Source organism: Eucyclogobius newberryi, unplaced genomic scaffold, assembly GCF_026437365.1.
Source record: "Eucyclogobius newberryi isolate DKJ021-1_F unplaced genomic scaffold, fEucNew1.0.hap1 SCAF_39, whole genome shotgun sequence".
NCBI classification, from domain to species: domain Eukaryota; kingdom Metazoa; phylum Chordata; class Actinopteri; order Gobiiformes; family Gobiidae; genus Eucyclogobius; species Eucyclogobius newberryi.
Window position 1 is genome coordinate 64,145 of NW_027316045.1, and position 25,000 is coordinate 89,144.

Here is a 25,000-nt window from a genome sequence, read left to right on the forward strand (position 1 = left end):
CTCTGTACTCTTTGAAACCAGGACTAAAATCCTGCTAAAGGACTAAAACAGGACTAAAACAGGTCTAAAGCAGGTCGAAAACAGGACTAAAGCAGGACTAAAACAGGTCGAAAGCAGGACTAAAGTAGGACTAAAACAGGACTTAAGTAGGACTAAAGCAGGTCTAAAGCAGGACAAAAGTAGGACTAAAGCAGGACTAAAACAGGACTAAAGCAGGACTAAAACAGGACTAAAGCTAAAGGAGGACTAAACTGGTCTCTATCTCGTTCAGGGTTCTTGAGGTCTGCTGACGGTTTTGTGGAGGAACTGGACGACTCGTGAGTGTTTCATTTATTCACCTCCGCGCTGAAGGGGTCGGGGGTCATGAGGGAGCTGAAGGGGTCGGGGGTCATGAGGGAGCTAAAGGGGTCGTGGGTCATGAGGGAGCTGAAGGGGTCGGGGGACATGAGGGAGCTAAAGGGGTCGGGGGTCATGAGGGAGCTGAAGGGGTCGGGGGTCATGAGGGAGCTGAAGGGGTGGGGGGTCATGAGGGACCTGAAGGGGTCGGGGGTCATGAGGGAGCTGAAGGGGTCGGGGGTCAGCTCCGGGGTCGGGGGTCATGAGGGAGCTGAAGGGGTCGGGGGTCATGAGGGAGCTAAAGGGGTCGGGGGTCATGAGGGACCTGAAGGGGTCGGGGGTCATGAGGGACCTGAAGGGGTCGGGGGTCATGAGGGACCTGAAGGGGTCGGGGGTCATAAAACCTATTGTTCTGTGTTTCAGGTTCATGGAGACTCGAGAAAAAGACCAAATTTGGCTCATAAAGGTAAAACACAAAGTCCTAGTTTAGTCCTGATTTAGTCCTTTCCTTGTTTAGATCCGGTTTAGACCTTTTCTTGACCTGGTTCAGATCTGGGTCTTGACTCTGTTTCAGTTTTACGCCCCCTGGTGCTCCTTCTGTAAAGAGCTGGACCCGGTTTGGTCCGAGATTGGGTCTGAGCTCCGGAGTCTGGGCTCTGACGTTCAAGTGGGCAAAGCTGACGCCACCGTCAACACAGGTACTAACCAGAACTAACCAAGACTAATCAGGACTAACCAGGACTAACCAGGACTAATCAGAACTAACCAAGACTAATCAGGACTAACCAGGACTAACCAGGACTAATCAGGACTAACCAGGACTAATCAGAACTAACCAAGACTAATCAGGACTAACCAGGACTAACCAGGACTAATCAGGACTAATCAGGACTAACTAGGACTAACCAGTACTAATCAGGACTAATCAGGACTAACCAGGACTAACCAGTACTAATCAGGACTAACCAAGACTAATCAGGACTAACCAGGACTAACCAGGACTAACCAAGACTAATCAGGACTAACCAGGACTAACCAGGACTAATCAGGACTAACCAGGACTAACCAGTACTAATCAGGACTAATCAGGAGTAACCAGGACTAACCAGTACTAATCAGGACTAACCAAGACTAATCAGGACTAACCAGGACTAACCAGGACTAATCAGAACTAACCAAGACTAATCAGGACTAACCAGGACTAACCAGGACTAATCAGGACTAACCAGTACTAATCAGGACTAACCAAGACTAATCAGGACTAACCAGGACTAACCAGGACTAATCAGAACTAACCAAGACTAATCAGGACTAACCAGGACTAACCAGGACTAATCAGGACTAACCAGGACTAACCAGGACTAATCAGAACTAATCAGGACTAATCAGGACTAACCAGGACTAACCAGGACTAATCAGAACTAATCAGGACTAATCAGGACTAACCAGGACTAACCAGTACTAATCAGGACTAATCAGGACTAATCAGGACTAACCAGGACTGTTATGTTATGTTGTGTTGCAGTCTTGTCCAGAGAGTTCCGAGTTCGCACGTATCCAGCCATTGTCCTGTGAGTCACACACATACACAAACACACAAACACACAAACACACAAACACACAAACACACATACTACTCCTTCTGTGTAGTATGTACATAGTGTATATGACCTGTTTAGCTTTGCACATAATTTGTCATTTCATTCATGGAAGTGTACAATTACATATTTAGATAATACACACATTTTTCCAAAGCCACTATTTGTGCAAATGACACACTGCCCCCTGGTGGAGGTCCTTAGCTCTGAAAGTCAAATGCTTCAGACGTGCAGTTATTTAGAATTCTGTTTAACCATTGGAATTGTGGCTAGTTTTTGTATATTGTTTACCAGTCTGCATTTTTGTTAAACATGGTAGTGGTGATGCTGTCGTGGTTTCCGGTATATATATATATATATATATATATATATATATATATATATATATATATATATATATATATATATATATATATATATATATATATATATATATATATATATATATATATTGCATCTTGCGATATCACTTCCAGAGACAGTTACAAAGACCTCGAAAGCGGCAACGGCCAAATATCTACAACGAGAGAGACAAGTCCTCAAGCAGCTCAATGACAAGAACAAGTCCCGGGCATTAAACAGCCACGCCCTGCCAGTGATCTGACCCTGCCACACCCTGCCAGTGATCTGACCCTGCCACGCCCTGCCAGTGATCTGACCCTGCCACGCCCTGCCAGTGATCTGACTCTGCCACGCCCTGCCAGTGATCTGACTCTGCCACGCCCTGCCAGTGATCTGACTCTGCCACGCCCTGCCAGTGATCTGACCCTGTCACGCCCTGCCAGTGATCAGACCCTGCAGGAATAATCAGGAGGCCAAAGGAGGAGATACAGACCACAGATGTTAAGACACAAAAGCTCCTGACCACCCTGAGACTGGACACTAGCACCCTGAGACTGGACACTAGCACCCTGAGACTGGACACTAGCACCCTGAGACTGTACACTAGCACCCTGAGACTGTACACTAGCACCCTAAGACTGTACACTAGCACCCTGAGACTGTACACTAGCACCCTGAGACTGTACACTAGCACCCTAAGACTGTACACTAGCACCCTGAGACTGGACACTAGCACCCTGAGACTGTACACTAGCACCCTGAGACTGGACACTAGCATCCTGAGACTGGACACTAGCATCCTGAGACTGGACACTAGCACCCTGAGACTGGACACTAGCACCCTAAGACTGTACACTAGCACCCTGAGACTGTACACTAGCACCCTAAGACTGTACACTAGCACCCTGAGACTGGACACTAGCACCCTAAGACTGTACACTAGCACCCTGAGACTGGACACTAGCACCCTGAGACTGGAGACTAGCACCCTGAGACTGGACACTAGCACCCTGAGACTGGACACTTGCCGCAAAGAAGGAGGTGGGACTAGTGAGCGTGAGAGCCATTATCCAGGACGAAACGTCCAATATCCATAAGTACACGAAGGACAAGGCTCCTACAGAGGACGTGCTCAGTGAATGTCTCAGACACTGAGGAATAGAGGATGATGAGGTTCTGGAGGGACAATCATGGGAGGACACGCTCCTACATGGGAGGACACGCCCCTACATGGGAGGACACGCCCCTACACGGGATGTACCACCGGAACATAACTGAAGTGGCTGATATCACAAAATCCTACCAATGGTTAGAAAGAGCCGGTTTGAAGGACAGAGGCCCTGATTCGGAGCTGGAGAAGGCCTGGAGCATAAGATAAGATAAGATATTCCTTTATTGTCCCACATGGGGAAATTTCATTGGTGCAGGGTTAACGCAGGAAGATACAGAGGTAGATACAGAAGAAAAGAACAGATCACTTATAGGAAGTTTAAAAAACACTTTCAGTAGAAGATCTCCTATAAACAAAAACTCCCATAGACAAATAAATAAATAAATAAATACATACTATACAATACCATTACATGTGATCACGACAGTAATTGCACATGAATATGTGTCACGAGTCACGACGGCACATAGATTGCACATGAATTTCACAGTAATTGCACATGAATCACAACAGTAATTGCACATATGACAGCATTGCACATGGTTAGGTCAGTAATGCGAGTGTTCAGGACTAACAGTGTTTGTTATAAAGTCTGACAGCAGCAGGAAGGAAAGACCTGCGAAACCTTTCCTTCACACATCGAGGGTGGATCAGTCTCTCACTGAAGCTGCTCTCCAGAGCGGACAGAGTGTTCTGCATGGGGTGACACTCATGGTCCAGCATAGATGTGAATCTAGCCAGGACCCTTCTGTCCCCCACCTCCTGCACCGAGTCCAGAGCGCAGCCCAGGACGGAGCTGGACTTCTTGATGACTTTGTCCAGCTTCTTCCTCTCCCTCTCTGTGATGCTGCTGCTCCAGCAGGCCACACCATACAGGAGCTGATGCCACCACAGAGTCATAGAAGCTCTTGAGGAGTGGCCCTCCAAAAGACCTGAGTCTCCTCAGGAGGTAGATCCAACTCTGGCTCTTCCTGTACAGTGAGTCTGTATTATGAGTCCAGTCCAGTTTGTGGTTCAGATGAACACCAGGTCCTTGTATGAGTCCACTCTCTCAATGTCCCGTCCCTGGATGTTCACTGGAGAGGGGGCAGTGGGGTGGCGTCTGCGGAAGTCCACCACCATCTCCTTGGTCTTCCCCGCGTTGATGAGGAGGTGGTTCCGCTGACACCAGTCCACAAAGTCCTGCGCCAGTCCTCTGTACTCCGCGTCATCGTCGTCCGTGATGAGTCCGATGATGGCAGAGTCATCAGAGAACTTCTGCAGGACACAGCTGTCCGTGTCGTGTCTGAAGTCTGCAGTGTAGAAGGTGAAGAGAAAGGGCGCGAGGACAGTGCCCTGGGGCGCCCCCACACTGCAGGTCCGAGTGTCAGACACACAGTCCCGTGCTCTCACAAACTGGGGTCGGTCTGTGAGGTAGTCCAGGATCCACTCTGCAGGTCGTACTCCACACCAGCCGTCTCCAGCTTGTCCCTCAGGAGCTGATGGTGTTGAAGGCGCTGGAAAGATCGAAGAACAGGATCCTCACAGAGCTGCCAGGCTTTTCCAGGTGAGAGAGAGAGCGGTGCAGCAGGAGATGACGGCGTCCTCCACTCCAATGCCAGGCCGGTATGCAAACTGCAGCGGGTCCATGGCTGAGCTCACGGTGGAGCGGAGGTGGTCCAGGACCAGCCGCTCCAGTGTCTTCATCAGGTGGGACATGAGAGCCACTGGCCTGAAGCTGTTGAGGTCTTTAGGGCGCGGTGTCTTAGGCACAGGTACCAGACAGGAGGTCTTCAGACCTGTGGTACCACCCTCAGCTTCAGGCTCATGTTGAAGACATGCTCCACAACTCCACACAGTTAATCTGCAGGACTTAAGGAGCCTGGGGCTGATGCTGTCAGGTCCTGCTCCTTCCTCACTTTAATCCTCTTCAGCTCACTCCTCACCTGAGCTGCTTTGACGGTCAGTGGTTGGCAGGGGGACCGTGTGCTGGGGGGATGGGTGAGTCCAGGGGGAGTGTGTGTGTGTGTGTGTGTGTGTGTGCGGGATGTGTTATAATTTGGATTTTAATATTGTATTGTTTTTCTCCAAGGCTGAAGAAGGAGCAGAAATACAACTACATGGGCCCAAAGAACAAGGACTCTATCCTGGACTTTACCCACCGAGTGTCAGGGTAAGAACCAGTACTCTATCCTGGACTTTACCCACCGAGTGTCAGGGTAAGAACCAGTACTCTATCCTGGACAAACCCTAACCCAAGCTTTTAGTACAATAGAACTTTCCTGAACAAATGACAGATTACATCGAAATGTAGGAAAAAGTAAAAACCTCAGGGAGAACCACAGTGAAACAGAGATCCTACTCCCACAGACTAAACCAGGACTGAACCAGGACTAAACCAGGTCTTGTGTTGCAGTCCATCTGTGAGAGTTTTGTCATCGGTGCAGCTTGTGGTTCACACTCTGAAGAGACACAAAGTCCTGTTTCTGTTCATCGGAGCAACTTCAGAACTCAAGGTAAATCCTATATTTATATTTTTTTGAGTGTCTGCTTATGATGTCATAAAGCAGACACTTATGATGTCATGACACTTATGATGTCATAAACAGATACTCATGATGTCATAAAGCAGACACTTATAATGTCATAAAGCAGACACTTATAATGTCATAAAGCAGACACTTATGATGTCATGACACTTATGATGTCATAAACAGACACTTATGATGTCATAAACAGACACTTATGATGTCATAACAGGCACTTATGATGTCATAACAGGCACTTATGATGTCATAAAGCAGACACTTTTGATGTCATAAAGCAGACACGTATGATGTTATAAACAGACACTATATGTTCTTGTATTTTAGGATTGTAGGATTTTGACGTGTTTCAGCTCCTTAACACTCACCGATTTGAACAAGTTTTACCTCTTTACTATCACTTTCACCATCTTAGGGGCTGTTGCTTCACACATTTTTACATAACAGACTATTTTTCAGTATTTGCAAAAGAAAATTGCTAACGCTAAGCATTAGCACTAGCGTCTCTACAGGGAGGAGGGGGTGCAGCCGGGTCACAGAGGCTCTCTCTCTCTTTCTCCCTGCTCAGGTCTGCGTTCAGCACCATCTTGCATCACGACAAACAACTATTTGAGTCGCAAACTACGCAATCATCAACTGTGATTTACGGAGCGTCGTTGGTGACGCAAAATGCAGCAGAAAACATGGACAGGCGGGAAGGAACAACAGATGTAGTACTCAGACACACATGTTACACACATGCAATACTTTCACACATATTTTTTATTTATTTAAGGAAGCATTGGACGTACCAGATGCAATGTTTTAAGTGTTATAGCAGAATGCTATAACACTTGCTAATGCTAGAAATGCTAATTTTCAACACTGTCCATTGGGCCAATTTAGAGTTGCCAATTTTGCCTAACACATGCATGTCTTTGGACGGTGGGAGGAGTCGGAGAACCCAGACAGAACCCACGGTAACACGGGGAGGACATGTAGACTCCACCCAGAGAGATCATGTGATGTTGGTCTGGTCCAGGAATCGAACCCATGATCTCCTTCTTGGGAGGCAAGAGCGCTAACCGCCTTTGCCACCGTGCACCTTCTTGTAGTACTCTGACACACATGTTACGCACATGCAGTACTTTCACACACATGTAGTACTCTGACACACATGTGTTACACACATGCAGTACTTTCACACACATGTAGTACTCTGATACACATGTGTTACACACATGCAGTACTTTCACACACATGTAGTACTCTGATACACATTTTGCACATTACACTTCTTTACACAACTAAACTACATGTTGTTGTTGTTGTTGTTGTTGTTGTTGTTGTTGTTGTTGTTGTTGTTGTTGTTGTATCCACGTGTCACATCACCCCCAGACTTCGGGAGTGTCTACAGAGCCGCGGCGCGCGGCCAAAACTGCTAGGCTATTTTGTGCCGCGGCTCCTGAAACTGCTGGGCTATTTGACCGCACCGGGTTAGGGTTAAGGTTAAGGTTAGGGTTAGGGTTAAGGTTAAGGTTAGGGTTAGGGTTAAGGTTAGGGTTAGCCATGAGGCTATAAGGGTTAGGTTTAGTTACTATAATGTTTACACATTATAGTAGTCAAATAATATAAACTAACCTCAGCGATGTCTTCCAAAAGTGTCAACCCTGGTCTTCATGTATGCTCGCTTGATAAGTCCAAAGCCGCAATCAGGGGAGAAAGCGCGTCGCCTCCTCGCTCAGAGCGCGCGCGCCTCGCCTCCTCGCTCAGAGCGCGCGCGCGCTTCGCCTCCTCGCTCAGAGCGCGCGCGCTTTGCCTCCTCGCTCAGAGCGCGCGCGCTTTGCCTCCTCGCTCAGAGCGCGCGCGCTTTGCCTCCTCGCTCAGAGCGCGCGCGCTTTGCCTCCTCGCTCAGAGCGCGCGCGCTTTGCCTCCTCGCTCAGAGCGCGCCTCGCTCAGAGCACGCTTCGCCTCCTCGCTCAGAGCGCGCGCTTCGCCTCCTCGCTCAGAGCGCGCGCTTCTCCTCCTCGCTCAGAGCGCGCGCTTCGCCTCCTCGCTCAGAGCGCGCGCTTCTCCTACTCGCTCAGAGCGCGCGTACAGTGTATCTGTAGAAGACAGAGGGAGAGTTTAAAAAACACTCTTAATAGAAGAACTCTTATTAACAAAATCTCCAATAGACGGAACCTCTCATTTCTCAATAAGGAATGGAGGGGAAAAATAAAGATAAAATAAAAACAGCTAGAGTAAGACAAAATAATACTAATAATAATGGTAAAATAAACACTATTTACATCAGTTATATGCACCTGAATGTGACATTATTGCGTGTGATAAAGACATTTATTTCTATTCATACTGTATAATTGCTATTCTGCATTTGCTTCACTTCTGAAAAGTGAAACAAAGAAGTTTGAAACGAGCTAAACCGGCTAACGCGGACTACAGTAAAAAAACGTAAAAAACACGAAGATACAGACATTATACAATCCCAAAACAGCTAGTTTCAAGAGAGTGCGTGATGTTAATTATTCAGAAAGTGGACACATTAAATTCAAGCCCGTATTTATAATGTAGAGTGCACTGAAGCGGCATGTTAGCTTAGCATTTCTCCGTGTCTGCTCCGATGCCCAAGGCAAAAGTAAGATTCTAAAGTGATGACAATACCGCCTTAAAACACAGCGTTAAATCAATACTTTAGAGTTAAAGTACCTCAGTTCCGTTGCAATGTAGTCCAGGGAATGTAAGCTCTGAAGACAGTCTGGAGTAGTGAATAATGTCTCTGAGAGGAAAACACGGAGAGCATGCAGCTGTAGCCATGTGGTTCGCAGCTGATTGGTGGAAAAATGTCAACAGTACTGAAAAAAGGGTAACGCCCCAGTGACATGAAAACTACCCATTTTTAACAGCTTAAGGTAATGAATAGTGTTATCTGAAGCACACAGGGGCTTATTCATAACTTCAACTAGCACATTCTGCAAAAAACAAAAATCACACATTTGAAAAAAAAATACCTATTTTGGGCGTTATCTCAGTTTCACTGACGCGGTTTTTATCCGTGGTCGATCACATATGGTCGTGCCGCGGCTCCTGAAACTGCTGGGCTATTTGACCACGCCGCGGCTCTGCAGCCACGGCCTTATTCTTCAGACTTTGTTCTTGAGATGTTGTTGTTGTTGTCCCTTCAGAAGTTCTTTCTCCATCACTTTACATCCTCTTCCTCCTCATCCTCAATGTTCATTCCATGGCTCGAGCCTAACAAGAATAAAGTCTTTACTACACACATGTAGTACTTTTACGCAAGAATGCAGACACTCGCAATGGCTTCAGCTATTGCACATTTTTTCCCCCCACATATTTGTATTCTTGGCCGAAAGACTATTAGACAGGAAAGAAACGTGTGAAAAGAACCCCTAAATGTTTTTTGTAATTTTTCTATAAATTTCTCCTAAAGTTTGGTTGATTTGTGCCTCATTTTTCTGTCTTTTTTTCCATCCTACATCGTAATCTTTTTGGTATTTTTTTAAATGTAAAAATTCTTAATTTTCTCTTTTTTTAGCCCCTTTTGTCTGTAATTTCTTACACACATTTCCATTTCATGCATTTTCCCCTGTAATATTTCTTTACAAAGCAAAATTCTATTATTTACCGACAATAAGAACCGGTGACAAAGCACAGCCCTGAGGAGTCCCTCATGCACTCTGAACAGGTCTGACTTACTGCAGTGAACACAGCTCCTATTCCGGTCAGACAGGGACCGGACAGCCCTGAGCAAAGGGCCCCGGACCCCGTACTCCAGGAGCACCCCCCAAAGGACACCCCGAGGGACACGGTCGAAAGCCTTCTCCAGATCCACAAAGCACATGTGACTGTACAAACTCCCATGAACCCTGGAGCACCCGATGGAGAGTCTGGAGCTGCTCCAGTGTTCCACCACCAGGACCTTAACCACTCTGCTCCTCCTGAGTCTGAGGTTCTATCAGTCAGATTCTCCTCTCCAGGACCTGGAATAGACCTTATGGAAGGCTGAGGAGTGTGATCCCTCTGTAGTTGGAACGGACCCACGTTATTTATAAATGAATAAATATATATTTATTTATTATGTGTATCTGTTTTTCAGAGTAACTTCTCAGCTGTTGCCCAGGAGCTCATCGTTCACACAAACTTTTATAGCACAAACCGAGATCATCTGCCCAAGGTAACATAATAAATTAAAACTAATAAATAATACTAGTGACACTAATATCAATCAATCTATCAATGTTTATGTGAATGTGTTTTAGCTGGTTTGTGAAGAGTGTTAATTTAGTGAGAGATCATAGATGAGGTGGGAGAGAATACCGAAGTTTAGGACTAGAAACAATGAAATAATGATCCCCAAACCTGTCATATCTGGACCAGGGAACAACCAGAGGTGTGTGCTCCAAGGAGCGCACTGAGGTAGGCTAGAGCATGAACTATCAGCAACGCTTTTCGTGTAGTGGCCCGAGCTGCATTGGGCTTTTCAGATCTCCAAACCTGTAGTGAGGACTTCTAAGAGGAGGACCAATGAGGCAGAGGAGGAGGAGCCCCACCGCAAGTCCTTCACCCCCTGCTGGACCTCCTGCTGGACCCCTGCTGGACCCCTGCTGGAACCCCTGCTGGACCCCCTGCTGAACCCCCTGCTGGACCCCCTGCTGGACCCCCTGCTGGACCCCCTGGGGGAGGGGGAGCGCCGACTCCACCTGCAGGGGGAACTAATAGGCCTCTCGCCAGCTTGTGGCGCTCAGGCAGAAGAAGAAGAAGAAGAAGAAGAAGAAGAAGAAGAAGAAGAAGAAGAAGAAGAAGAAGAAGAAGAAGAAGAAGAAGAAGAAGAAGAAGAAGAAGAAGAAGAAGAAGAAGAAGAAGAAATACGAATAGCTCTAATAATACTGAAGTTGACTCCAGTTTGTTTCTTAAAATCACTGTCATTCTAAATTAAAAAAACATTGTGGATTTGTGCAAAAATGTTGCTTTGTAAACTTCACTTGTTTTAGTACCTGTGTTACTTGTTTATGAGCCCTGGGCTCTGATTGGTCTGTTATGAGCCCAGGGCTCTGATTGGTCTGTTCTGTTGCAGTGGGTCTCCGTGACGTTGTTTCCAGCTGTTCTGGTTTTTAAAGATGAGACGTACATTGTCTTCAGCCGTGAGTTTGATTTTTGACCTCCTACAACCCCTACATTCTGTGACCTATGACCTGCGTACAGTTTTTCACCAGCAGGAGGCCGGTCCATGTTTAGTCCTGACTCTGGCACCAGCAGGAGGCCGGTCCATGTTTAGTCCTGACTCTAGCACCAGCAGTAGGCCGGTCCATATTTAGTCCTGACTCTAGCACCAGCAGGAGGCCGGTCCATGTTTAGTCCTGACTCTGGACACCAGCAGGAGGCCGGTCCATATTTAGTCCTGACTCTAGCACCAGCAGGAGGCCGGTCCATGTTTAGTCCTGACTCTGGCACCAGCAGGAGGCCGGTCCATGTTTAGTCCAGACTCTAGCACCAGCAGGAGGCCGGTCCATGTTTAGTCCTGACTCTGGCACCAGCAGGAGGCCGGTCCATGTTTAGTCCTGACTCTGGCACCAGCAGGAGGCCGGTCCATGTTTAGTCCTGACTCTGGCACCAGCAGGAGGCCGGTCCATGTTTAGTCCAGACTCTGGCACCAGCAGGAGGCCGGTCCATGTTTAGTCCAGACTCTAGCACCAGCAGGAGGCCGGTCCATGTTTAGTCCAGACTCTAGCACCAGCAGGAGGCCGGTCCATGTTTAGTCCTGACTCTGGCACCAGCAGGAGGCCGGTCCATGTTTAGTCCTGACTCTGGCACCAGCAGGAGGCCGGTCCATGTTTAGTCCTGACTCTAGCACCAGCAGGAGGCCGGTCCATGTTTAGTCCAGACTCTAGCACCAGCAGGAGGCCGGTCCATGTTTAGTCCTGACTCTGGCACCAGCAGGAGGCCGGTCCATGTTTGGTGTGTAGGACTGAACCCTAAACCCTCTGGTCGTGTGTAGGACTGAACCCTAAACCCTCTGGTCGTGTGGTTCTGTTGCAGCTGGTTTGGATCTGAAGACTTGGATCCTGAGAGAACGTTTCCCCACATTCTCCCGACTCGACAGTTTCAGCCTCTACGACATGGGAGATTCAGGTGAGACCAGGACCAGGACCTGGACCGGGACCAGGACCAGGACCCGGACCAGGACCTGGACCAGGACCCGGACCTGGACTGGGACTTGGTATCAGAGCAGGACTAAACCAGGTCTAATCCGTTGTCATGGTGTTTTCAGGGCGTCTGGTTCTTGTGGCTGTTCTGGGAAACTCTCGCTCTGAGCAAAGTTTGAGGTCCGAGTAAAAATACTCTGACTGTAGTACTCATCCTGTAGTACAGATATTGCAGGACAGTTCCTGTAGTACTCATCCTGTAGTACAGATATTGCAGGACAGTTCCTGTAGTACTCATCCTGTAGTACAGATATTGCAGGACAGTTCCTGTAGTACTCATCCTGTAGTACAGATATATCAGGACAGTTCCTGTAGTACTGACGCTGTGTGTTGCAGGTTGAAGGCCCTGGTCCAGAGTGTCTCCATGGATACGTCCAGGTCCAGGTAAAGTAATAAAACTGCGTTCTCTTTATATTCATATTTGGAGTTCTATTTCATCCCGGATGACCACCAGAGGGCGGTGCTGAAGCCCTAATGTTCCCTTGGCACATGTGCAGTTCGAGTAGTTATACCAAATGAGTCACACCTGTGACCCTGGATGGAACCTTCCTGAGGAACCTTCCTGAAGTAGAAAGAGCTGTTGAAACAAACAACTCTTTCTACTTCAGGAAGGCTCCTCCCAATGGGTGGGTCTTACCACAGAACAGTATTAATATCGGAGTTCTCGATCTAAATTCTTTTATTGACAATGACTCTTGGATGAGAGTCGAAACGTCTATTTTTTCAAACTGAGTCCAGATGAAACAACTGAAGCTTTTTCTACAATGCACCATGATCATTTTACACGATCTCTCTCTCGCTCTCTCAGAGACTTTTACTTCGGCTTCTTGGAGGACTTGGACTTTGTCTCTGGACTCCTGATGAGGTGAGTTGTTTGTTTGTTTGTTTGTTTGTTTGTTTGTTTGAGAGGTACAGTGCATTTGACTGAACCCATGTAAATGTGCTCAGTTTCATCTGCAGCTCACTTAGCAGCTTCCACAGAAGACAAAAACAAACCATTACAAAACTAAAACTCTGTCTCCCCCTCCCCCCTCTCTCTCTCCCTCCCCCCTCTCTCTCTCCCTCCCCCCTCTCTCTCTCCCTCCCCCCCCCTCTCTCTCTCCCTCCCCCCTCTCTCTCTCCCTCCCCCCTCTCTCTCTCCCTCCCCCCTCTCTCTCTTCCTCTCTCTGTCTCCCCCCTTCTCTCTCTCTGTCCCCCCTCTCTCTCTCTCTCGCTTCCTCTCTGTCTCCCCCCTCTAGCTCTCTCTCTCTTTCTCTCTGTCTCCCCTCTCTCTCTCTCTTCGTCTCTCTTTCTCCCCCCTTCTCTCACTCTTCTCCTCTCTCTCTTCTTCTCTCTCCCCCTCTCTCTCTTCCTCTCTCTCTCCCCTCTCTCTCTCACTCTTTTCCTCTCTGTCTCCCCCCTCTCTCTCTCTCTGTCTCCCCCTCTCTTTCTCTCTTCCTCTCTGTCCCCCCTCTCTCTCTCTCTCTCTCTCTCTCTCTCTCTCTCTCTCTCTCTCTCTCTCTCTCTTTTCAGACTCCACTACAAATATACAGATGTAGGGAAAAGTGTACACATTCGGACGTAGCATAAGTGTTCCATGTTCCTGTCCCACAGAGATGATATCACTGTGCCCCTCCTCCTGGTCCTGAATCTGACCAATGACAGTTACTTCCTGCCTCCACGTGCTGTGGACTCAGAGCAGGATCTGGTCTGGTTCCTGGACTCAGTTTTGGACGGAACTCTCCAGGTCTGTTCATTTTGCAATGTGATCATTGTGGACCAATCAGAGCACTGAGTGTGTCATGTGACAGGCTCAAGGCGGGAACAGTGTGCCTCAGCGAATCAGGAGAGTCGTCTACGACATCAAGACGTCGCTGACTGTGAGTTTCTCCTGTTTGTCCATGTGGTCAGTGTCTGATGCAGAGTCACATCCATCGTGTGTTGCCATAGTTACCAGTGTTTGTGCAGACACGTTTAAAAAGTCACATCCATCGTGTGTTGATAAAGAGTGTTTAAAGGCGGGAGGCCTCCTCCTCTTCATCTCCTCCTCTTCCCTCTTCCTCTCCTCCTCTTCATCTCCTCCTCTTCATCTCCTTTTCATCTCCTCCTCTTCATCTCCTCCTCCTGTTCATCTCCTCCTCTTCATCTCCTCCTCCTGTTCATCACCTCCTCCTCTTCATCTCCTTCTGCTCTTCATCTCCTCCTCCTCTTAATCTCCTCCTCTTCATCTCCTTCTCCTGTTCATCACCTCCTCTTCATCTCCTCCTCCTCTTCATCTCCTCCTCCTCTTCATCTCCTCCTCTTCATCTCCTCCTCCTGTTCATCACCTCCTCCTCTTCATCTCCTCCTCTTCATCTCCTTTTCATCTCCTCCTCCTGTTCATCTCCTCCTCCTGTTCATCTCCTCCTCCTGTCCATCACCTCCTCTTCATCACCACCTCTTCATCTCCTCTTCATCTCCTCCTCCTCTTCATCTCCTCCTCTTCATCGTCTCCTCCTGTTCATTACCTCTTCATCTCCTCCTCCTGTTCATCACCTCCTCGTCTTCATCACCTCCTCTTCATCTCCTCCTCCTCTTCATCTCCTCCTGTTCATCACCCCCTCCTCTTCATCACCTCCTCTTCATCACCTCCTCTTCATCTCCTCCTCCTGTCCATCACCTCCTCCTCTTCATCTCCTCTTCATCTCCTCCTTTTCATCTCCTCCTCTTCATCGCCTCCTCCTGTTCATTACCTCCTCCTCATCTGCTCCTCTTCATCTCCTCCTCCTGTTCATCACCTCCTCGTCTTCATCTCCTCCTCGTCTTCATCTCCTCCTCCTCTTCATCTCCTCATCTTCATCTCCTCCTCCTGTTCATCTCCTCCTCCTCTCCTCTAACCCTACAACTACTACTAGTGACCTCAGCTACAGGTCACTAGTAATACAACTACTACTAGTGACCTCAGCTACAGGTCACTAGTAATACAACTACTACTAGTGACCTCTGCCACAGGTCACTAGTAATACAACTACTACTAGTGACCTCTGCCACAGGTCACTAGTAATACAACTACTACTAGTGACCTCTGCCACAGGTCACTAGTAATACAACTACTACTGGTGACCTCTGCCACAGGTCACTAGTAATACAACTACTACTGGGGACCTCAGCTACAGGTCACTAGTAATACAACTACTTCTAGTGACCTCAGCTACAGGTCACTAGTAATACAACTACTACTAGTGACCTCTGCCACAGGTCACTAGTAATACAACTACTACTGGGGACCTCAGCTACAGGTCACTAGTAATACAACTACTTCTAGTGACCTCAGCTACAGGTCACTAGTAGTAGTTGTATTACTAGTGACCTCAGCTAAAAAAAACTGGTTTTGACCATTGCACTGACTTGTTTGTCCAGCTTAAGAGATGAATCCTTCAACATCAGAGGCTTCTCACAAATTAACCCTAACCCCTAACCCTAACTCTAACCCTGAGGGTTATCACCCTAACCCCTAACGCTAACCCTAACCCTAACCCTAACCCTAAGGGTTAACACCCTAACCCTAACCCCTAACCCTAAGGGTTAACACCCTAACCCCTAACCCTAAGGGTTAACACCCTAACCCCTAACCCTAAGTGTTATCACACTAACCCCTAACCCTAGCCGTAAGGTTTATCATCCTAACCCTAAGGGTTATAACCCTAACCCCTAACCTTTAGGGATAGGGTCCTCATCTCCTCATCTCCTTACTCCTCATCTCCTAACTCCTCATCTCCTAACTCCTCATCTCCTAACTCCTCATCTCTTAACTCCTCATCTCCTAATGCCTTGTCTCCTAACTCCACGTCTCCTAACTCCTCATCTCCTAATGCCTTGTCTCCTAACTCCACGTCTCCTAACTCCTCATCTCCTAATGCCTTGTCTCCTAACTCCACGTCTCCTAGCTCCACATCTCCTAACTCCTCGTCTCCTAATGGCTTGTCTCCAAACTCCACGTCTCCTAACTCCTCATCTCCTAATGCCTTGTCCCCTATCTCCACATCTCCTAACTCCTCGTCTCCTAATGCCTTGTCTCCTAACTCCACGTCTCCTAACTCCTCATCTCCTAATTCCTTGTCTCCTAACTCCGCATCTCCTAACTCCTCATCTTCTAACTCCTCATCTCCTAATGCCTTGTCCCCTATCTCCACATCTCCTAACTCCTCGTCTCCTAATGCCTTGTCTCCTAACTCCACGTCTCCTAACTCCTCATCTCCTAATTCCTTGTCTCCTAACTCCGCATCTCCTAACTCCTCATCTTCTAACTCCTCATCTCCTAATGCCTTGTCTCCTAACTCCACGTCTCCTAACCAACTCCTCATCTCCTAACTCCTCGTCTCCTAATGGCTTGTCTCCTATCTCCACATCTCCTAACTCCTCGTCTCCTAATGCCTTAGCTCCTAACTTCACGTCTCCTAACTCCTCATCTCCTAATGGCTTGTCTCCTAACTCCACGTCTCCTAACTCCTCATCTCCTAATGCCTTGTCTCCTAACTCCGCGTCTCCTAACTCCTCATCTCCTAATGCCTTGTCTCCTAACTCCACGTCTCCTAACTAACTCCTCATCTCCTAACTCCTCGTCTCCTAACTCCGCATCTCCTAACTCCTCATCTCCTAATGGCTTGTCTCCCATCTCCACATCTCCTAACTCCTCGTCTCCTAATGCCTTGTCTCCTAACTCCACGTCTCCTAACTCCTCATCTCCTAATGGCTTGTCTCCTAACACCACGTCTCCTAACTCCTCATCTCCTAATGCCTTGTCTCCTAACTCCGCATCTCCTAATTCCTCATCTCCTAATGCCTTGTCTCCTAACTCCACGTCTCCTAACTAACTCCTCATCTCCTAACTCCTCGTCTCCTAATGGCTTGTCTCCTAACTCTCCGTCCCCTAACTCCTCATCTCCTAATGGCTTGTCTCCTAACTCCACATCTCCTAACTCCTCATCTTCTAATGCATTGTCTCCTAACTCCACGTCTCCTAACTAACTCCTAATCTCCTAACTCCACGTCTCCTAACTAACTCCTCATCTCCTAACTCCTCGTCTCCTAATGCCTTGTCTCCTAACTCCGCGTTTCCTAACTCTTCATCTCCTAATGGCTTGTCTCCTAATTCCACGTCTCCTAACTCCTCATCTCCTAACTCCTCGTCTCCTAATGCCTTGTCTCCTAACTTCTCATCTCCTTTTTTCCTCAGCCGGTCTTCAGAGAAGTTCCTCTTCTCGGTGCTTTGTTGGTGGCAATTCCTTCAGGGGTGATTCTGTCTCTGCTCTTCCTCTGCATCAAGGTGAGGGCATCTGACACAGGGAGGGCATCTGACACAGGGAGGGCATCTGACACACAGGGAGGGCATCTGACACTCTGACACACAGGGAGGGCATCTGACACTCTGACACACAGGGAGGGCATCTGACACTCTGACACACAGGGAGGGCATCTGACACTCTGACACACAGGGAGGGCATCTGACACTCTGACACACAGGGAGGGCATCTGACACAGGGAGGGCATCTGACACAGGGAGGGCATCTGACACAGGGAGGGCATCTGAAACACAGGGAGGGCATCTGAAACACAGGGAGGGCATCTGATGTGATTTGTTGTTCTTGAGGCTCGTCCGACCTTTGGAGACGATGACGACCAGCCAACAACGGTTTCCAGGGCAACGCAGAGACACAAACACAGGAAGTCAGACTGAACTCTTTTCGACCAATCATCATGCAGAGCCGCTATGTCATCGTCTGAATAAAGATCATTTCACATTATTTGAATGTATTTTCTCCTTGTGTTAAAATGTCAAATATTCAAAAAGAAAAATGTTTCAAATTCAAAATATGAAAAAAATAACCACAGCTGATATATAATATTTAAATATTATAATATCGCTAATATTTACATCGTCCAAGTTTACTCTGATTTCACTCTGAGTTTACATCCTGTTTAGTCTTGAGTGTACATCCTGTTTAGTCTGAGTTTACATCGAGTAATACAAGTAGTACATTGGGTCACTGGACTTAATGACCACAGACCTGTGGCACTGACGTCTGTCATGAAGTCACTTGAGCCCCTGCTGGACCCCCTGCTGGACCCCCTGCTGGACCCCCTGCTTGACCCCCTGCTTGACCTCCTGCTTGACCCCCTGCTGGACCTCCTGCTGGACCTCCTGCTGGACCTCCTGCAGTTCACCTACAGAACAACAGGTCTGTGGACGATGCCATCAACCTGGCTCTCCACTTCACCTGCAGCACCTGGACTCCCCGGGAACTTACGCCAGGATCAACACCACCTCCTGCTCTGCTCTAGGACAAGCTCTCCCAGCTCAACGGGCCTGACTCCACCCGCAGAGGGAGCACTGACTTCCTGACGGAGGCAGTGTGTGCAGCTCGGGAAGAATGTCTCAGACACTGGGACTATCAGCACAGGAGCTCCACAGGGCTGTGTACTTTCTCCTCTGCTCTTTTCCCTGTGACAAACTGCTGCACCTCCAGCCACGACGACACCACCCTCATCGGGCTCATCTGGGACGGGGATGGGTCTGTCTACAGGAGTCTCCAAGCTGATGATGGAGCAGTTCTACACGGCCATCATTGAGTCCATCATCACCTCCATCACCTCCTCCATCACCGTGTGGTACGCTGGAGCCACAGACAGGGACAAACAGAGACTACAGCGCCCTCTGTTGAGAAGGTGATCGGCTGCAGACTCCATCTCTGCAGGAGGCCACTCCCCTCAGGCAGGAGGCCACTCCCCTCAGGCAGGAGGCTACGGTCCTTCCGGAGTAGTTTACATCCACGTTGAGTTTAGTCAGAGTTTACTGTATTGATTTCTGCTGCTGAATCAATATTTGAACGAGAATAATTATATATTTGACTATTTATTGTTTTGTTGCTTTTTTAGAGAAATGAAATGTTTTACACATTTGACACATTCACATTTGATGATTAAGTTTGTTTCATACAAAGTTTGTGCAGGTTGAGGTTTAATAAAGAAATACTATCACAGAATATTTCATGTACTATTATGTCTATTACAGGCACAGGTATAGCGTGAAATAGAGATGAGAGAGGGATGGACATGCAGCAAACTGTCAGATTTGAACTCCCGACGCTGCGGTGCTAACCACTCTGTCCAGCAGGTGGCGCACCTCTGCAATCCTGGATGTACTTCCGGGTCACAAGATGTGTTTCCGGCTCATGCTCGGTAGTCGTGGATCTACACCGTTGTGGACACTTTCAGTTTAGTCCCGTTCTGGCCCCGGTTCTGGCCCCGGTGCTCGTTATGTCTGTGCCCGGGCCTCGGCGCCTCCTGCCCGGCCTCCTGCCTCTGCTCCTCCCGCTGCTCCTGTGGCTCTCTGGAGGCTCCGCGTCCTCCGGTGCCTGGGAGCCGGACCTGGAGCTCCTGGACCTGGTGGAGGAGGTCCCGCAGAGCTTCTATCAGCTGCTGTCCCTGGACCAGGTCAGAACCGAGGGTTAAAGCCACATCACGGACTTTTACACAGCTCTAAAGCAGAACAGCTGTTACAGTCAAACGCCATGACAACAAACCAGACCAGGGCCACTGTCCTGAGACTGTCCTGTGTCCAGAGACTGTCCAGAGAGGGTCTTGTGTCCTGAGACTGTCCTGAGACTGTCCAGAGACTGTCCAGAGACTGTCCAGAGACTGTTCTGAGGCTGTCCAGAGAGTGTCCTGAGGCTGTCCTGAGACTGTCCTGAGACTATCCTGTGTCCAGAGACTGTCCAGAGACTTTCCTGAGACTGTACAGTGACTGTCCAGAGACTGTCCTGTGTCCAGAGACTGTCCAGAGACTGTCCTGAGACTGTCCTGTGTCCAGAGACTGTCCATTGACTGTCCAGAGACTGTCCAGAGACTGTCCTGAGACTGTCCTGTGTCCAGAGACTGTCCAGAGACTGTTCTGAGACTGTCCTGTGTCCAGAGACTGTAAACGTGTCTTACACACGATCCCTTGCAGTTGGCGCTAGTGAGACCGTTTTATACGTTATTCTTTTTACTTTTTTTATTAAACCTGATCATTTCTCACTGTATTATTTATGACAGAAAGTGAATATGAGCAGCACAACAACTGGACCCTGACCCTCACCCTGACCCTCACCCTGACCCTCACCCTGACCCTCATCCTGACCCTCATCCTGACCCTCATCCTGACCCTCACCCTGACCCTCACCCGGACCCTCATCCTGACCCTCACCCGGACCCTCATCCTGACCCTCACCCTGACCCTCATCCTGACCCTCATCCAGACCCTCACCCTGATCCTCATCCTGACCCTCACCCTTTATGGTGTGTGTTTCAGGACGCGTTGGCCGGGGACATAAAGAAAGCGTACAGACGACTGTCTCTGGTGCTGCATCCAGACAAGAACAAAGAACCCGACGCAGAGGACAAGTTCAGACAGGTGAGAGTACGCGCAGTGAGAGAGAGTACCCCTACAGTGAGAGAGTACCCCCGCAGTGAGAGAGAGTACCCCTGCAGTGAGAGAGAGTACCCCTGCAGTGAGAGAGAGTACCCCTACAGTGAGAGAGTACCCCTACAGTGAGAGTACCCCTGCAGTGAGAGTACCCCCGCAGTGAGAGAGTACCCCTGCAGTGAGAGAGTACCCCCGCAGTGAGAGAGTACCCCCGCAGTGAGAGAGAGTACCCCTGCAGTGAGAGAATACCCCCGCAGTGAGAGAGTACCCCCGCAGTGAGAGTGAGTACCCCCGCAGTGAGAGTGAGTACCCCCGCAGTGAGAGTGAGTACCCCCGCAGTGAGAGTGAGTACCCCCACAGTGAGATGTGAGAGAGTACCCCCGCAGTGAGAGAGAGTACCCCCGCAGTGAGAGTGAGTACCCCCACAGTGAGATGAGAGAGAGTACCCCCGCAGTGAGAGAGAGTACCCCCGCAGTGAGAGAGAGTACCCCCGCAGTGAGAGAGATAGAGATATGAACACATGACACGGGGTCAGGGTTGTTCTTGTGGAGGGAGGTTCTGGTCCGGATCGACCCAAGCCTCCTGCCTGAGGGGAGTGGCCTCCTGCCTGAGGGGAGTGGCCTCCTGCCTGAGGGGAGTGGCCTCCTGCCTGAGGGGAGTGGCCTCCTGCAGAGATGGAAGTCTGCAGCTCACCTTCTCAGCAGAGGGCGCTGTAGTCTCTGTTTGTCCCTGTCTGTGGCTCCAGCGTACCACACGGTGATGGAGGAGGCTTGTGTTTCAGTTGCCGTGTGTTTCAGCTGGTTGCTGTGTGTTTCAGCTGGTTGCCGTGTGTTTCAGCTGGTTGCCGTGTGTTTCAGCTGGTTGCCGTGTACGAGGTGCTGAAGGATGACGAGCGCCGCAGACGTTACGATGACATCCTGCTTCATGGACTTCCAGACTGGAAACAGCCGGTGTTTTACTATCGCAGAGTGAGAAAGATGAGCAACGGTGAACTGGCTCTGCTCCTGTGCATCATCTGCACCATCGCACACTACACCGTCCTGTGGTCCATCTACCTGGAGAAGCTGCTGGTGCGACACACACTACACACTACACACACACACTCACTCGCTACACACACACACTACACGCACACTAAACACTACACTCACACACACACACACACACACACACACACACACACTACACACACACTATTCACACACACACACAAACACACACTACACACTACACATACACACTCACTCGCTACACACACACACTACACGCACACTAAACACTACACCCACACACACACACTAAACACTACACACACACACACTAAACACTACACACACACACACTACACACACATACACACTACACACTACACACACACTACACACAAAACACACACCACACACACACACACACACACTATTCACACACACACTTCACACACACACTACACACTAAACACACACTACGCCCACACACACTACACACACACTAAACACACACACACACACTAAACACTAGACACTACACACAGACACTACACACAGACACTACACACACAACACACACTACACACACTACACACACACACAAAGTATCAGTGGAACACAATGTTGTGTACAAACTGAAACTAAACTAAAAGCATGAGATGTGACACTTTCAGCAGCACCACTTCTATCTCCAGATCCTCCTAGCTCCTAGCTCCTAGTTTCTAACCACTTTTCCTTTCTTCAGGACGATTTGTTGAGTCGTAAAAAAAGAGAGAAGAAAAAGAAGACGAGTTTCAGAGCTGAATCTGACAGGTGAGGCCCACGGGCGAGTCCCACGGGCGAGGCCCACAGGCGAGGCCCACAGCTGAGGCCCACATGGGCCCTAACCCACACAACCCTAACCCTAGGGGTTTAGGATTAGGGGGTTAGGGTTAGGGGGTTAGAGTTAGGGGGTTAGAGTTAGGGAGTTAGGGGGTTAGGGAGTTAGGGGGTTAGAGTTAGGGGGTTAGAGTTAGGGGGTTAGAGTTAGGGGGTTAGAGTTAGGGGGTTAGAGTTAGGGAGTTAGGGGGTTAGGGAGTTAGGGGGTTAGGGAGTTAGGGGGTTAGAGTTAGGGGGTTAGAGTTAGGGGGTTAGAGTTAGGGGGTTAGAGTTAGGGGGTTAGAGTTAGGGGGGTTAGAGTTAGGGGGGTTAGAGTTAGGGGGGTTAGAGTTAGGGGGGGTTAGGGAGTTAGGGGGTTAGAGTTAGGGAGTTAGGGGGTTAGAGTTAGGGAGTTAGGGGGTTGGAGTTAGGGGGTTAGGGGGTTGGAGTTAGGGGGTTAGAGTTAGGGGGTTAGAGTTAGGGGGTTAGAGTTAGGGGGTTAGAGTTAGGGAGTTAGGGGGTTAGAGTTAGGGGGTTAGAGTTAGGGGGTTAGAGTTAGGGAGTTAGGGGGTTAGAGTTAGGGGGTTAGAGTTAGGGGGTTAGAGTTAGGGGGTTAGAGTTAGGGGGTTAGAGTTAGGGGGTTAGAGTTAGGGGGTTAGAGTTAGGGGGTTAGAGTTAGGGGGTTAGAGTTAGGGAGTTAGGGGGTTAGAGTTAGGGGGTTAGAGTTAGGGGGTTAGAGTTAGGGGGTTAGAGTTAGGGGGTTAGAGTTAGGGGGTTAGAGTTAGGGGGTTAGAGTTAGGGAGTTAGGGGGTTGGAGTTAGGGGGTTAGAGTTAGGGGGTTAGAGTTAGGGGGTTAGAGTTAGAGGGTTAGGGCTGGCAGGGCAGAGATTTTGCTTTTTTGTCTTTATAAAAAATAAACATGATTAAACTTAAATGACAAACTAAAGCACGACTGACGCAAATGTGGAAATGACTCAAACTGGGGATTGATAAGGTTGAGTTGCGCCTGACTTTTGACCTCTGACCTCTGTGTGCAGGGCTCAGCAGTGCCTGACTTTTGACCCCTGACCTCTGTGTGCAGGGCTCAGCAGCGCCTGACTTTTGACCTCTGACCTCTGTGTGCAGGGCTCAGCAGCGCCTGACTTTTGACCTTTGACCTCTGTGTGCAGGGCTCAGCAGCGCCCCCACTGGCAGGACCTGCTCCCTCTGAAACTCTCCATGTGGCTTTACATCTCCATGAGGAACCTGCCCCAAACCATCCAGGTGAGAGAAAAGAGAGAGACAAGAGAGAGACAAGTGAGAGACAAGTGAGAGACGAGTGAGAGAGAGACGAGTGAGAGAGAGACAAGTGAGAGAGAGACGAGTGAGGGAGAGACAAGTGAGGGAGAGACAAGTGAGGGAGAGACAAGTGAGGGAGAGACAAGTGAGGGAGAGACAAGTGAGGGAGAGACAAGTGAGAGAGAGACAAGTGCGGGAGAGACAAGTGCGGGAGAGACAAGTGCGGGAGAGACAAGTGAGGGAGAGACAAGTGAGGGAGAGACAAGTGAGGGAGAGACAAGTGAGAGAGAGACAAGTGCGGGAGAGACAAGTGCGGGAGAGACAAGTGCGGGAGAGACAAGTGCGGGAGAGACAAGTGCGGGAGAGACAAGTGCGGGAGAGAGACAAGTGCGAGAGAGAGACAAGTGCGAGAGAGAGACAAGTGCGAGAGAGAGACAAGTGCGAGAGAGAGACAAGTGCGAGAGAGAGACGAGTGAGAGACGAGTGAGAGACGAGTGAGAGACGAGTGAGAGACGAGTGAGAGACGAGAGAGAGACGAGAGAGACGAGTGAGAGACGAGTGAGAGACGAGTGAGAGACGAGTGAGAGACGAGTGAGAGACGGGTGAGAGACGGGTGAGAGTGAGAGACGGGTGAGAGAGGGAGACGGGTGAGAGAGGGAGACGGGTGAGAGAGAGACGGGTGAGAGAGAGAGACGAGTGAGAGAGAGACGAGTGAGGGAGAGACGAGTGAGGGAGAGACAAGTGAGGGAGAGACAAGTGAGGGAGAGACAAGTGAGGGAGAGACAAGTGAGAGAGAGACAAGTGAGAGAGAGACAAGTGCGGGAGAGACAAGTGCGGGAGAGACAAGTGCGGGAGAGACAAGTGCGGGAGAGACAAGTGAGAGAGAGAGACAAGTGAGAGAGAGAGAGACAAGTGAGAGAGAGAGAGACAAGTGAGAGAGAGAGAGACAAGTGAGAGAGAGAGAGACAAGTGAGAGAGAGAGACAAGTGAGAGAGAGAGACAAGTGAGAGAGAGAGACAAGTGAGAGAGAGAGACAAGTGAGAGAGAGACAAGTGAGTGAGAGACGAGTGAGAGACGAGTGAGAGACGAGTGAGAGACGAGAGGGAGGAGACGAGAGGGAGACGAGAGGGAGACGAGACGAGAGAGAGACGAGTGAGAGAGAGACGAGAGAGAGACGAGAGAGAGACAAGTGAAGACGAAGACAGAAGACATGTGGAACCAATGCGTGTCCAACAGCCACTTCACCACTGTCTCCTTTGTCCTCTCTCCTTCTCTTTTGTC

General features: G+C 49.2%; 3 protein-coding genes across 4 annotated transcripts in view; 2 read left to right on the forward strand and 1 right to left on the reverse strand.

Annotated features, from left to right (window-relative positions):
• Positions 1-17,989, forward strand: part of LOC140376945 (protein disulfide-isomerase TMX3-like) — an 18,259-nt gene extending 270 nt beyond the window's left edge. The window contains exons 2-17 of the mRNA XM_072462185.1: positions 272-317; positions 760-802; positions 911-1,034; positions 1,862-1,907; positions 5,519-5,599; positions 5,843-5,942; positions 10,069-10,146; positions 11,047-11,127; positions 12,017-12,101; positions 12,241-12,295; positions 12,512-12,559; positions 12,984-13,040; positions 13,769-13,901; positions 13,966-14,034; positions 17,370-17,459; positions 17,784-17,989. Coding sequence (XP_072318286.1) covers positions 272-317; positions 760-802; positions 911-1,034; positions 1,862-1,907; positions 5,519-5,599; positions 5,843-5,942; positions 10,069-10,146; positions 11,047-11,127; positions 12,017-12,101; positions 12,241-12,295; positions 12,512-12,559; positions 12,984-13,040; positions 13,769-13,901; positions 13,966-14,034; positions 17,370-17,459; positions 17,784-17,870 — 1,223 coding nt within the window. The 3' untranslated portion in view covers positions 17,871-17,989. The remainder of the gene's footprint in view (positions 1-271; positions 318-759; positions 803-910; positions 1,035-1,861; positions 1,908-5,518; positions 5,600-5,842; positions 5,943-10,068; positions 10,147-11,046; positions 11,128-12,016; positions 12,102-12,240; positions 12,296-12,511; positions 12,560-12,983; positions 13,041-13,768; positions 13,902-13,965; positions 14,035-17,369; positions 17,460-17,783) is intronic.
• Positions 1-25,000, reverse strand: part of afg3l2 (AFG3-like AAA ATPase 2) — a 511,786-nt gene that overhangs the window by 44,818 nt on the left and 441,968 nt on the right. The window lies entirely within an intron of this gene.
• dnajc1 (DnaJ (Hsp40) homolog, subfamily C, member 1) overlaps positions 19,363-25,000 on the forward strand; it is a 34,718-nt gene continuing 29,080 nt past the window's right edge. Inside the window, exons 1-5 of the mRNA XM_072462188.1 lie at positions 19,363-19,627; positions 20,484-20,585; positions 21,455-21,667; positions 22,329-22,396; positions 23,611-23,704. Of these exons, the coding sequence (XP_072318289.1) occupies positions 19,451-19,627; positions 20,484-20,585; positions 21,455-21,667; positions 22,329-22,396; positions 23,611-23,704 (654 nt within the window). The 5' untranslated portion in view covers positions 19,363-19,450. The remainder of the gene's footprint in view (positions 19,628-20,483; positions 20,586-21,454; positions 21,668-22,328; positions 22,397-23,610; positions 23,705-25,000) is intronic.